At 41.8% G+C, this 13,328-nt stretch overlaps 1 protein-coding gene across 1 annotated transcript in view; it reads right to left on the bottom strand.

Annotated features, from left to right (window-relative positions):
* FMNL2 (formin like 2) overlaps positions 1-13,328 on the bottom strand; it is a 330,367-nt gene that overhangs the window by 102,766 nt on the left and 214,273 nt on the right. The window contains 2 exon segments of the mRNA XM_005671848.3: positions 7,634-7,710; positions 11,596-11,676. Of these exon segments, the coding sequence (XP_005671905.2) occupies positions 7,634-7,710; positions 11,596-11,676 (158 nt within the window).

The following is a 13,328-nucleotide window of genomic DNA, read 5'->3' as shown; positions in this document are numbered from 1 at the left end:
ATAAAAAAAAAAAAGAATCCAACTAGTATCCATGAGGATTCAGGTTCAATCCCTGACCTCACTCAGTGGGTTATGGATCTGGCGTTGCCGTGAGCTGTGATGTAGGTCACAGACACGGCTCGGATCCCATGTTGCTGTGGCCATGGTATAAGCCAGCAACTGCAGCTCCAATTCAACCCCTAGCCTGGGATCTTCCATAAGCTGCAGGTGCGGCCCTAAAAAGACCAAAAAAAAAAAAAAAAAAAAAAAAAAAAAAAAAAAAAAGCAGCAGAGATGGTCCAGGAAACCCTAAGGACTTGCCTCAACCACTAGCACCTCCATCCCATTTAGAAAGTTTAGCCACAGAGTTCCTGCTGTGGTACAGTGGATTAAGAATCTGACTGCAGCAGCTCGTGTCACTACAGAGGTGCATGTTCAATCCCCAGCTGGCACAACAGGTTAGTGGATCCAGCATTGCAACAGCAATTGCTCAGATTCAATCCCTGGCCAGAAACTTCCATGTGCCAGGGGTGCTGCCATAAAGAATTAAAAAAAGAAAAAGAAAGTTCAGCCACAAACTGGAGGCAAATGACTCACAGATACTAAAAAAAAATTTTTAAATCACAATAAAAAAGAGGATGGAAGAAGAATGAATTAGTAGGAAACAGCCATGCACAGCCAGAGCTACAATTCTCTTGATCCAAAGTACTAATATGCACATATTGTGATGCAGAGACAAAGCCTATTAATTTTTACTTCAGTTCAATGCTCTATAAATGCCCCTGCCCCAACTTGCTAACTTTGAGTGAGAACACTTTAAAAATGAATTTTGAAGTGAAAGTCAGGAGCCAGTTCCTAAAAAGTAGGTAAGAGTGTAATATGTCCTGCCTCAGAGATTTGAATTCATTTTTTAACCTCTTTTTCTTTTTTTTCTTTTGTCTTTTTGCCATTTCTAGGGCCGCTTCTGTGGCATATAGGCTAGGGGTCAAATCGGAGCCGTAGCCGCCGGCCTACACCAGAGCCACAGCAATGCTGGATCCGAGCTGCGTCTGCAACCTACTCCACAGCTCATGCCAAGGCCGGATCCTTAACCCACTGAGCAAGGCCAGAGATCGAACCTGCAACCTCATGATTCCTAATCGGATTCGTTAACCACTGAGCCACGACTGGAACTCCCTTAACCTCTTTTTCCAAACTGTGAGATCCTACCTGGATCCCTGATCTGGCCCAGACCTCGGTAGGTGATTTATGAATGAATAAGATATTGATCCCTCACAATTGACTACCTTACCCTCTGTCACGTGACAGCAGGTTAGTAAACTCATCTCAGCAAAAGGGCTATGGATGATAAGAAAGGAACAGCCTTCACTCCCCCTCTCCAGGTCCTCTCAGTTCCTATCCCTTCTTCACTTAAGATATTCTGTTTGGGAGAGAACAGAGGTGAGCATGAAGTTCTTTGGAAACGACAGAATATGGAAATAGGTAGAGATGAAATAAGGGCTATTTTCAAAGCAGTATCTTTAAGGCATAAAAATATGGATACCCCAATCTGTATATTTATGTATAGGATTCATGACATATCATAAATTTGAAGTTCCTATAGTTGATTTCCATTTGCAACCCTGTGCATCCTACACACACTTTTTTTTTTTGGTCTTTTTAGGGCGGCACCAGCAGCATATGGAGGTTCCCAGGCTCAGAGTCAAATTGGAGCTACAGCTGCCAGCCTACGCCACAGCCGCAGCAGTGCCAGATCCAAGCTGCGTCTGTGACCTACACCACAGCTCACAATAATGCCAGATCCTTAACTCACTGACCAAGGCCAAGGATCAAACCTGAGTCCTCATAGATACTGGTCAGGTTTGTTAACCACTGAGCCATGACAGGAACCCCTACACATACTTTAATATATTGCCAAAATGCAAATAGTTTCAAATTGGGCGATTACAGGTTTTGGAAAGTAGAATTTTTTCTGACTCTTGACAGTCACTTACTAAGAACCTCACAGATTCGATATAATTACCATATGTTGCAAATCTCAATTTAGGCAAATTCCAAAGCAGCTGCTTAGGAGCTGAAAGACAGTGATAATGAGAAATAGCTCTGGAAAGAAACTTACTTGAGGAAGGGCTCTAAATGCAGTCGCCAATAGCTACTGTTTTTACTGTGGACAGGTCAAAGCTTTGTTCCCGGGTTGCTATTGTTTTCTCTCTGCCCCCCAAATCTTAGAACCTCATTGTTCTCATCCAGAAAAAAAAATATCAAAGGATATAACCGGCTTTAAATGTCTACAAACAAAGCAGACTCAAGATACACAAGATGAACGGACAAATGGTGAACTTCCTTGGCCAGTCTCCTTTATCGAGATGCTACAGGCATCAGTAGGAACTGCAAAATTTTTCAAAGATCAGGATAACTCAGTGAAACGAAATTTTCCAAATGACCTATTGATGATGTTACAAAATTACACATGGGTAAAAATACCCAAGAGCAAGAGAGCACAATGGATTTTAGTGTAACAAAGTACAAAAGCCCACTGACAATGGTTTCAGATTCCACATTGTAACTAACTTTAAGAAATTACCACTTCTTGAATTTTGGTTTAATATCAAAGAACAGCCACCATTACCTGAAAAGGTTACTTAAAAACCCTTCCTTTTTCCAAATGTGTATCTTGAATTTTGGTTTAATATCAAAGAATAGCCACCATTATCTGAAAAGGTTACTTAAAAACCCTTCCTCTTTCCAAGTGCATATCTGTTTAAGGCCAGGTTTTCTTCATATACATCAACCAAAATACATCACCACAAACTGAATGCAGACAGATATGAGAACCCAGCTGCCTTCTATTAGTGAGCCATTATAGAGATTTATAAACATGTAAATCAATGCCATTCTTGTCACTATTTTTTTTTTTTGGCTTTGGAAGATAGGTATTTTTTATGAAATGCTACTTGTGTTATCTTATGCTTATTTTATTTATATATTTACATTTCTTAAATATTTACTGCTAAATATACATTTTAGTAAATACATATATCCAAAGTTCATCAATTTCAACTTCCAACATGATAACATGAATAGATAAAACCCACATAAATAAAAACTTACTGATATTCAAAATAATTTGAGAGTAAAGGAGTACTGAAACAAAAAAATTTAAGGACTGGTGGTTTAGATAACAGGCTTTAGATTTGGACATCTCCAGGTTCAAACCTCAGTGCTCTTCCACTGTGTGGACTTGACTGAGCAAGATACTTAATTGCTGATTCTCAGTTTCCTCATCTGCAAAATGGAGGTTCAGAGATAAAGGGCAATAATAAAAAGATTTCTGAAAGAAATAAATAACACATTTAACTTGCCAAATACAGTGCTTAATAAGTGGCAAAATGATTATGATTTTGAGGATTTCCAAAACGCAAGGGTCTAGGAGTTCCCTTGTGGTGCATCGGGTTAAGGATCACTTTTGTTTTTGTCAATAGGTGGAATTTTCCAACCAGGCACATGCCATCCAATTTTCTGTCAATCACAAGTTGCATCAAGCAGCAAAACTGAAGGGGGATGATTGTTGTACACACTTTAAATTGCTTTGTATGGTCTCATTTGAGATAACTGGTGTAAGAACCGAGGTTATTTTTTTTTTTTTTTTTTTTTTGATGTTTGGAAACATCAAATAAAAAATGGAAATGGAAAAAAACAAAACAAAACCCCACTGTGGCTCGGATTTCATCCCTGTCCTGGGAACTTTCACATGCTTCGGCAAAAACAAAAACAAAAGGTGCCACCTAAGACTGAATTCATCAATCACAGGGTAGCTTGATGCACACAGACATACCTGCTGTACATCGCTTAAACCCAGCCTTAGTTCTTCTGTTTCCTCTGTCGCTCACTGTTTCACAAAGAAGCAAGGAAGTGCAGGAGAGAAGAGGCTCGCTGCGCATTCCCCAGCTCCTTCCTATTTCAACAGTCTCCTCTCCTTGCCAATTTGTACTTTTCACCTGCAGCCCCACGCCCATTCTTCCCATCTCCTTCACTGAGACACGTGAACCAAGCATCTTTCAGAACTTCTATGACTTCACACTCCCGGTGAAAAGTAGTTTTCTATTGTAATAGGAAGTTTTACTGAAATAAATTACCTACAAGGAGAGCAAACCTCCACCCCAGTTTCATAGACTAAAGCCCGTCAACCTAATCGGCTCACAACCATCAGAATCTAACCACCCTGACATCCAAATCAGGATATCTGCCTTGCACCGCACAGCCTAAGTGTTTCAAGGGTATTTCAAGTCATTTCAAGGGCCTGTATAAATCGTAATCCAATTCTTCTCTATTATTATAGTTCCTAAGAGTAAGTGAATGAGATTATTTGTAGTCCAATTCACATTTCAATTTGGCTCAAAAAAAATTAACTTTGTTAGAAGACAGTTCCATTTACTGAGTTTTAGGCTTCCATCAAAACTCACAACAGACCCTTTGCTTGACAAAGCTGTAGCTTGGGATGTTATCTCAGAAAAATTCCAGATTTTAACCTTGAAATGAAAGTACATGCCAAAAAATAATTTTTTTCTTCAGGACAAATATATTTTAAATGTAATTCTTCCTTTTAATTTCTAGGAATCACACACTCTGAGGCATGTGGTTCATTTTAAATAGAGAATGTAACATTCTGTGCATGGATCTCTTCAGGGATGTATTATTCAATATTGTTGAATTTTTCTTAGATATATTATTTCCAGTAAGAACAAGTAACAGCTATCATATATTCAATAATTATTACATAGTATGCCCTCTATTAGGTCTTTCATAAGTTATCACATTTAATTCTTACAACATTCCTAGGAGATAAGTATTAGCCTCATTTTATAGATAAGAAGTTACATAAACTCTCTGTATTTACAATGTAACCTAAGTCAAATAATAAGGAGGCAAAAATATGAGCCAAGAACACTCCTTCCCTAAGGTAAATGGGCACCCAATTACCTTTTTTTTTTTTTTGCTTTTTAGGGCCACACCTGTGTCATATGGAGGTTCACAGGCTAGGGATCCAATCGGAGCTACAGTGGCTGTCCCATGCCACAGCCATAGCCACATCAGATCCAAGCCGCATCTGTGGCCTATACCACAGCTTACAGCAATGCCAGATCCTTAACCCACTGAATGAGGCCAGGGATAGAACCTGCAACCTCATGGTTCCTAGTTAGATTCGTTCCCACAGCACCATGATAAGAACTCCCCAGTTACCTTTCTAATATGGTACCTCAAAGAGTGCAGTAAAAATCTAAGGATTCCCGGGAGTTCCTGTCGTGGCTCAGCAGTTAACAAACCCAACTAGTATCCATGAGGACTCGGGTTCAATCCCTGGCCTTGCTCAGTGGGTTAAGGATCCGGCGTTACTGTAAGCTGTGATGTAGGTCACAGACAAGGCTCAGATACCAAGTTGCCGTGGCTGTGGTGTAGGCTGGCAGCTATAGCTCCAATTCAACCCCTATTGTAGGAACCTCCATATGCCACAAGTGCAGCCCTAAAAAGACAAAACAAAAACAAAAACAAAAACAAAAAAATCTAAGGATTCCCTATATAGCACCTGACATTCCCAGAATTCCTCATTGTAGTAATTGATTATTTTCACATTACTCAGTAACTCTTCATCAGAGGTTTTCCCAGTCAAATGTGGTCAAGCCAGTTAGTTTCCATAAAGAAGAGTCCAGTTTAAGTTTGGGTTTTCAGGACAGGCCAGATCAGTCAAAATCCTGGTATATGGTTTCCTTCCCCATAAGGTTATGTCAATAACTAGTTTCCTAAAAACCAGAAAATGCACTTCCAAGAATTTTTCTGTTGCTAAAGCCAAAGCTTTCAGAGTGTCTCACACAGGTAATAGACAAGGGAAAACTTCAACTGACGAAGATGAAAGAAACGTAAGAATCTTTCAACAAGCCAATAGTATACTAAACAACAGACCACTCCAATTGCTTGCAGACCTACACTGGCTTCCACCCAACCAGAGCTCTTCTATTCAGGCAACCGTGTATTGGAAATGATCATCTTGCTTTGGTATTTGATGGTCAATTTCATGTTACTTCAGCAATGCTTGAAGAAATGCTTTTCGACAATTGGTAGAAAATACTGGCTACAGCTCATTCCCTCCATTTTCAGTCCAGAAGAAGTGCCAACAGTATGGGCTTGGACTTTACCAAATGGAATCTAGGTCTTGATCCACAAATATTGGAAAGGACTTGAATTTCCTAAGCTGTGGATGCTCAACTATATTAAATCACCACCACTTTTACCCCCAATAGACAAGCGTCACTGCTTTGAAACCAGAGACCTGATTATCTTATTTCCTTTCAGGGAAAGAGCTGCCAGATTAGGATATATAAGAAAAAGAACATAGCGTTTTGAATCAAGCAACTGGCCCTACAGCTGCAAACTCTGAGCATGACTCTCACCTTCTCTGGTCCTTAAAATGAGGGACTTGGCAATCCTTAATTTCTCTTCCACTTCTATGTTCATGACACTATGATCCACTGATATACAGTCCATTTTCTGGGACAAAGGTGATTATCAACTTAAGGTTAGAATCAGTTCATTCTCTGAATACTTCATTCTCGAGGTTACAAATGTGTGAAATTATCCTTAAGGAAATATTGTCATCCAAGCTATGGAGCTATAAATTAACCTTGCATTTCTATGACTTAAAGTTTATTCTGGAATCACTGGAAAATAACCATTTGAATGGCTTATACCAAACACAATCAGAAATGGATGTGAACTGTTACTTAGGTAATACATTTACTTTACAGAATACTCTGTAAAACAACAATGTAATATACATGAAAAACTTCATTTCCAATAAAGCTGTCACAGAGGAAAATTCTAAAAGATCTAAAGTCTACAGTCTTTTCCTTGTAAATCTCAGAGTCAAACTCCAGAGGGGTTAAATAATTGCCAGATGTTAAACAGGTACTTTAGGAAGAACTGAAGCTATAAAACAAAAGACTGGCATCATTCTGCCTTAGAGATAAACCATCTTATTTTAAGGTACTGCACAATTCTGCCATCTCGGAAGTAAGGGGGTGTGTAATGAAATTGTACTTGCCCAAGGCAAAGCCACCCTGCTGTTGCATGAAAAACTCTTTAGAAGCACTTAGTGCAGAGATTCCCCAAACTTTATTTTCCAGCGTGGATTTGCACTTCGTGGTCCTGAAATATTGGGAGGTGGGAAGAAGAGACTCAGAATCAGGTATCTAAGTGTAAGGAGGTGTGTCAAGTGGCAATCACTCCAGATTCTGTCCCCTTCTGGCCAAAGTATTGAGAAAAGAATGAAGCAGTTTCAAACACCAGTGAAGGCTTCAAGATCTCCCAGGACCTCCATCTACATTACTTGTTGGGAGTTCCCGACTTCCCAGGGAATTACTGTGCAATCAAGCAAAGAGGTTCACAATTGTTACAAATGTCCCAAATCATGGACTGTCTGTCCTGCTTCTACTGACTCTTGTACAGCAAGCAATTTGAGAACTAAAAGCAGAGGTTCCACCCACCTAAACCTCAGCCTCTAAACTGATAATGGACAGGAGGGAAGCTTAATGATATGATTCAGTCACTCTGTCAAGCATCCAAAAGCCTTAGAGCTAAAGTGTTAAGTGGGCACACTTACCCAATATGGTTGGTTCTTAAAGAAATTTCCAGTTCTCTTAGCACTTGTGTGGATTCTTGAACACGCCGTCTGAATTTCTATAATTCAAGAACACATATTCTCACAAAACATATTTTAGCAAGTGCTAGAACTTCAGCTTGCTTGTAATAAGTATGATAGAATACAAAAAATATCTTCTGCTTCTATAGGGGGCTTCTCTCACATTTCTTTTTTGCAAAGCACACAAATTTTCCTCATCATAATAATCAGCTTACGTGGAAGGACTGGGGAAAATGACTTATTTTGCGTGTAAAGTGTCTCTGAGTAAGCAGATTATTTTTCTCTACCCTATGATACAGTAACATTCAGTGACATACCTACGTGTCAGTCCTTAAAGTCACCCCTGTTTCAATTATTTGCTATGGCTCACAGGACTCAGCACACAATTTGCTCCCTCAAATCACCCCAGTTTGCTGGATGTTCCTGAGGGGCCAGTGCCATGTCAGAGTCACAAGTCTTGGGCTGTCTGCCCATGTAGCCTTAGAAAACAACTCAATGATCCTAACGATGCATTATGCAAAGCTATGGCTTGTTCCCTGTACCCTGTGCTGGTTCCCTAACTCTGCCTCAAGCATCCTCAGGGCAAGGTCAGCCCTCACATGCACTGGGAGCCACAAGGGCACTCAAGATAGCACCGAGGACCCAACAGAGTATAAAGGGGGACATGCTGAAGGATTAAGAGGCAAAATAACTCCATCAAAACACTAGGATACTGGGAGTTACCCTTGTGGCTCAGCGGGTTATGAACCCATATCCATGAGGATGTGGGTTCGATCCCTGCCCTCACTCAGTGGGTTAAGGATCCCATGTTGGTGTGGCTGTGGCACAGGCTGGCAGCTGCAGTTCCAATTTGACCCCTAGCCTGGGAACGTCCATATGCCATGCATGCAGCCCTAAAAAGCAAAAAACACTGGGGATAACAGGAATGACAACAGCAGCAGGTAACATTTATCAGGCATTTACTACAGGTAACATTTATCAGGCATTTGTGCACTAGGTGCACAACTGCACTAAAACAGAACTTAGGATAACTAAGGTAGAACTAAACTGACTTTGCCCTGTATTCTGTCCTCTTGGTAACTTTTTCAGCTGGACTCTGGACCGAGGGGAAGTCTCAGCATCCACTTTCTAACACGTAAGCAATGAGTGCCAACCACTCTGCATACCTACAATGTATCCAGAAGGCTTTAAAGAACTTCAAAAAGGGGAGTGCCCTTCGTGGCTCAGTGGTTAATGAACCAGACTAGGATCCATGAGGATGCGGATTCGATCCCTGGCCTCGCTCAGTAGGTTAAGGATCCAGCTGCTGTGGCTGTGGCTGCAGCTCCGACTCAACCCCTAGCCCGGGAACCTCTGTATGTGTGCCTGTGGGAACCAGCGGAGGGGGAGAGGTGGAGAAGGGCCGGATACTATTCATTAGCAGTGCTCACCCTTGTCCCAGGGCTCTCTGGGAGGCCCAGGGAGGAGCCCACCAAAACAGCTGAGCCCCAGAGACGCCTACAAGAGGTTTCATTTCACAACTGCCACATCCACAGAGGACCAGACCCCTTTCCCCCTGGCCTGTCATCTTTCTCCAAGCCAGATGTGAGTGAGCATGTGCCCCCAAAGCACAGACTGAGAACCCTGAGTTATTAAATAAGGTGGCCAGTCTGGAGAGGTCCAGTCCCACAGAGACCTAATTTAGGCTCTTCCTTCACTGCCCTACAGGGTTTCATTTAAAACTACTTAGAAGAAAATCAAAATGGGATATGCCTAAGCAAATTTTTTTTTTTAAGAAGACAGCAAATTAAGTATCTTCTATTCAATGTGAACCAAAAATTAATGAATGCAGTGCCTGAGGACTCCAGATGCAGCAGAGGGAAGACCAGACTGTCTGGCTAAAATTGAGAGTCTGACTGGAAATCTCTTCCCCCCACTGTAATACAGCTGAGAAACGTAAACTCATTTTAACCGCGTACCATGTCTTATTCCAAGCAAAATTTCCTTTTTTCCAGGCTCTAAGCATGACAATTCCGTTGAGTGGAACAGAGCATTCCCCACTGCCAGCTCCTGACAGACTTTTACTAAAGCACAGATGCTTGATCCAACATCCATTTAATTCTGTTCTGAGCAGAATGACTGATCTTCAAAGATGAGGCATTGGTCAAGCACGGCCATGCAGGTGAAGAGGCATGGCTGGGGCAGAGATTTCAGCAACAAAGGTCAGCCCAAACAGACATCCTTTGTCTTGGGCCTTGTTGTGACATTATTTGCGAGGAAGCAAAACACTTTCTGAGCAGCTGATGTGTTGTTTTTCATTTTACATTCTTTGTCTTAACGCAGGAATAACTGTTCCAAAGGAAAACAGGGACTGGGCCAGGAAGAATCCACCTCTCTCTCCGACATCTTCCTCCTCGTGGAGCCTTGGGCTGCAGTCTAAGAAGCTGACAAATGTCAAAACACTTGTCAGGGGATGGGACACACTCTGGGGGAAGGAAGCTCTGGGTCTTGTGCACAAACACTGGCATTTCTGCTACACCCAGTGCAGCATGATGCCGGACTCTGAGCCATCCAGCCAGAAGGCTTATAAGCTGGGGGATTTCTGAAAATATTTCTTGAATATTATCTTACTACTCCTGTGTAAAGAAACAGCCTGGTTTTTTTCTGGGCTGTGTTCTGTGTATGTGGGTGTGCCTTCCTCTAAACCCTCTCTAATCCAATGAAATTGAAGGCTACTATATCCCTTGGGAAGGGGACAAGAAAAATTAAGAATTAAGCAGCTGTCTCATTTAGGGGGCCCAATAAAAGCTCTTTTTTTTTAAAAAAAGGAAACATCTGCATGCCATATTTATGAGGAAGAAAAATACTAGGATTCTCCGTCAGGTGCATTCTTAGAAGAGCAGCTTTCGTCACACACAGCGTTTAGGTCACAGAAAAGGTCCATGGCCCATTTGTGTCATCACTCTTAGATTTTACTTCTGCCTGTCTGCAGAGCAGCCACAGGACAAAGGGCCAGGAAACGTCCAAAAGGAAATAGTAGCTGTTCTCCTTTGCTTGATTTCTTTTGGCAGAGGAGAGGGCAGTGTTTAGAATGGAAGCAGAAGATGAAGAAAAAGGAGATCAAAAAAATACAGATGAGAGTCAAGAGGCAACAGAGGCTAACTAGGAAAAGTGTGCCTTTCCCTCATGAATCACACACTGAAACAAAAGAGGAAATTCAGCTCAAGATATTTTCAAGGCAGCCTTGAAAGCAGGAGCTGTGGAAGGTCAACTGAAAAACAAGCGCTGTCTGGTGATGAGCCCTTTACCCATCTTGATCCAAGACAGCTCTGCCTAGGACTGATCCAGGCCCGCAGGGCCATGCCAGGCTACATGCTTTACCACGAGGCATCAGCTTAAACTAATTGTGTGGCTGGACAAGGAAGGGCTTGTTTGTAAAGGAGAGAGTCTGCTAAGAATGGAACCAGCTATTCTCTCCTTACCTTCTTGTGGTCAGGGGCCTGGCTGGGGCAGGGGAAGCTGCTAAAAACATCAACACAGGATGGGAGTGCACAGCTGGGATGGCAAAGCCCCTGTGATTTTTCGAGGTCTCTGGAAATTCACCAAGGCATGGAAGTATTCTCTCAGCTAGGCCTGCTTCTCTGGGGTCCCAGATGCCTCTGGACTGAACTGACTGCCCTGTGTAATCACAAAAGGGCAGTGACTCCATAGCAATCAGGGCGACAGGACTCCCATCCCAGGAAAGTTCTTTGAAACATTCTCAAACGAGGATGGCTTTCTTTGTCTTTTCATGTTGTCCAGCTCCAACAACTCCAGATTGTTCTTTCTCCTGGAGGCTCTGGCAGAGGCTGTAACGGAGAGGAAGGGAGGTCGCCTCCAGTGCAGAAGGATTCTGCTTGCTAATGAGGAAGGGACAACACGAAGTGGAAACAAATCCATCTTACCTTCCTGGTTACAGCTGGATCCAGGTAGCCTTTGAGCTTTTGAATATAAGTATGGGGAGGATTCTTCACCTGGAATCGTTCCTGCAGGAAGCACAAAGGTCAAAGTAAAAAGCATGAAAGCTACGAAGGCACGGCAATCACCCATATATACAGACTCATGCTGCCAACCCAAAGTCAAAACCCATCTGCAGTCTGACTGTGGCGCTGCCAACAGGCATTGGTTTTCAATCTTTACAGTTTATGTTGTTATCCCCTCTTTGCATGGAAGCAAACTGAAACTGAGAGAAATCCACTTGTTATTAAGATAACACAGCAAGTCAGGGATACCACTGGATTCAAACCCATGTCTGCCCAACTCCAGAGCTTGATCTGCTTTTGGTGGGGCTCTGCAGCTCTCCTTCTGGAAATATTGTTCTGCCCTACCTGTGCTGAGGGTCCTCTTTTAACAGATTTTCAGTTTATTGCATATTCTTTTGGATATCTTCAATGTCGGCAAGTATTTTTCTTTTGAATACTTATCTTTGAAATTACCAAAAATTTGACACAAACTAGATAAAATTAATTTGTTTCAAAAGTGAGTAATGAATCTAATGCTAAGAGACTGCAGTGAGCTTGTGGGTATTTGTGTGTGTGCATATGTGAGGCAGTTCCCAAATCAGAGACCCCAAAATATTTTGAACAGGGGCATTAATCATTGAAAAGCATATTATACACAAACACACACACACACACACACACACACCCAAGGTGATATCTGAATGCAGATCTGGGGTGGGACCCAAGAATCTGCATTTCTGGAGTTCCTGTCATGGCTCAGCAGTAACAAACACAACTAGTATCCATGAGGACGTGGCTTTGATCCCTGGCCTCGCTCAGTGGGTTAAGGATCCGATGTTACCGTGAGCTGTGGTGTAGGTCACAAACGCAGCTCGGATCCTGCGTTGCTGTAACTGTGGTGTAGGCTGGCAGCTGCAGCTCTGATTCAACTCCTAGCCTGGGAACTTCCATATGCTGTGGGTGTGGCCCTAAAAAGACAAAAAAATAAAAATAAAAAATCTGCATTTCTAGCAACTTTCATTCTGATTCTGTGGATGGAGAGATGACACACTGAGAAACTCATGCCCACATGAATCACGTTTTATAGACCATAATGTCTAAAGCAGAAGCAGCAGCAGCAAACTGGGTAAAACCCAAAGGCCCACACTTTAAAGTGGTAAGTACTATATTATACTCATATATAACTACATTCTGATGCAAAAGAACAAACTGTACCACATGGTCCTAAGTGGATGGGTCTCATAAATCTGATGTTGAGACCAAAAAAACCCAAGTGATTAATTTTATAGAACAAAAGCAAAATTCAATAGTAGCTGATAGGGACCCACACACAGGTGGTGTAAACATTCACACACACGCGGTGGGAGAAGTGCAGGAAAAATGATAGTCAAGGCCAAGGTGGGGGAAGGAAATACAGTTCAATCCTGAGAGGCTGGCAAAGTTCTACTTTTTGATCCTAGTAGTAGTCACACAGGTACTGGCTCTATCTTAATTATTATGCTATTCTCAAGTTTCACAACCTTTCCTGTACACATACTATATTTGACACACAGAAAAAGTTTATATACAGCAGCCCAAGAAGGACAAAAACAAAAATTCGTCAAGAAATCAGAACAATTCTTATCAGCTTCTTTTCGACATACAACTCAAAAGATGTTTGCCTACTAAATCTTTTT

This window comes from Sus scrofa, chromosome 15 (genome assembly GCF_000003025.6).
Source record: "Sus scrofa isolate TJ Tabasco breed Duroc chromosome 15, Sscrofa11.1, whole genome shotgun sequence".
Classification (NCBI taxonomy): domain Eukaryota; kingdom Metazoa; phylum Chordata; class Mammalia; order Artiodactyla; family Suidae; genus Sus; species Sus scrofa.
Note: the sequence above shows the minus strand (reverse complement) of the source record. Positions and strands in the feature narration are given on the sequence as shown.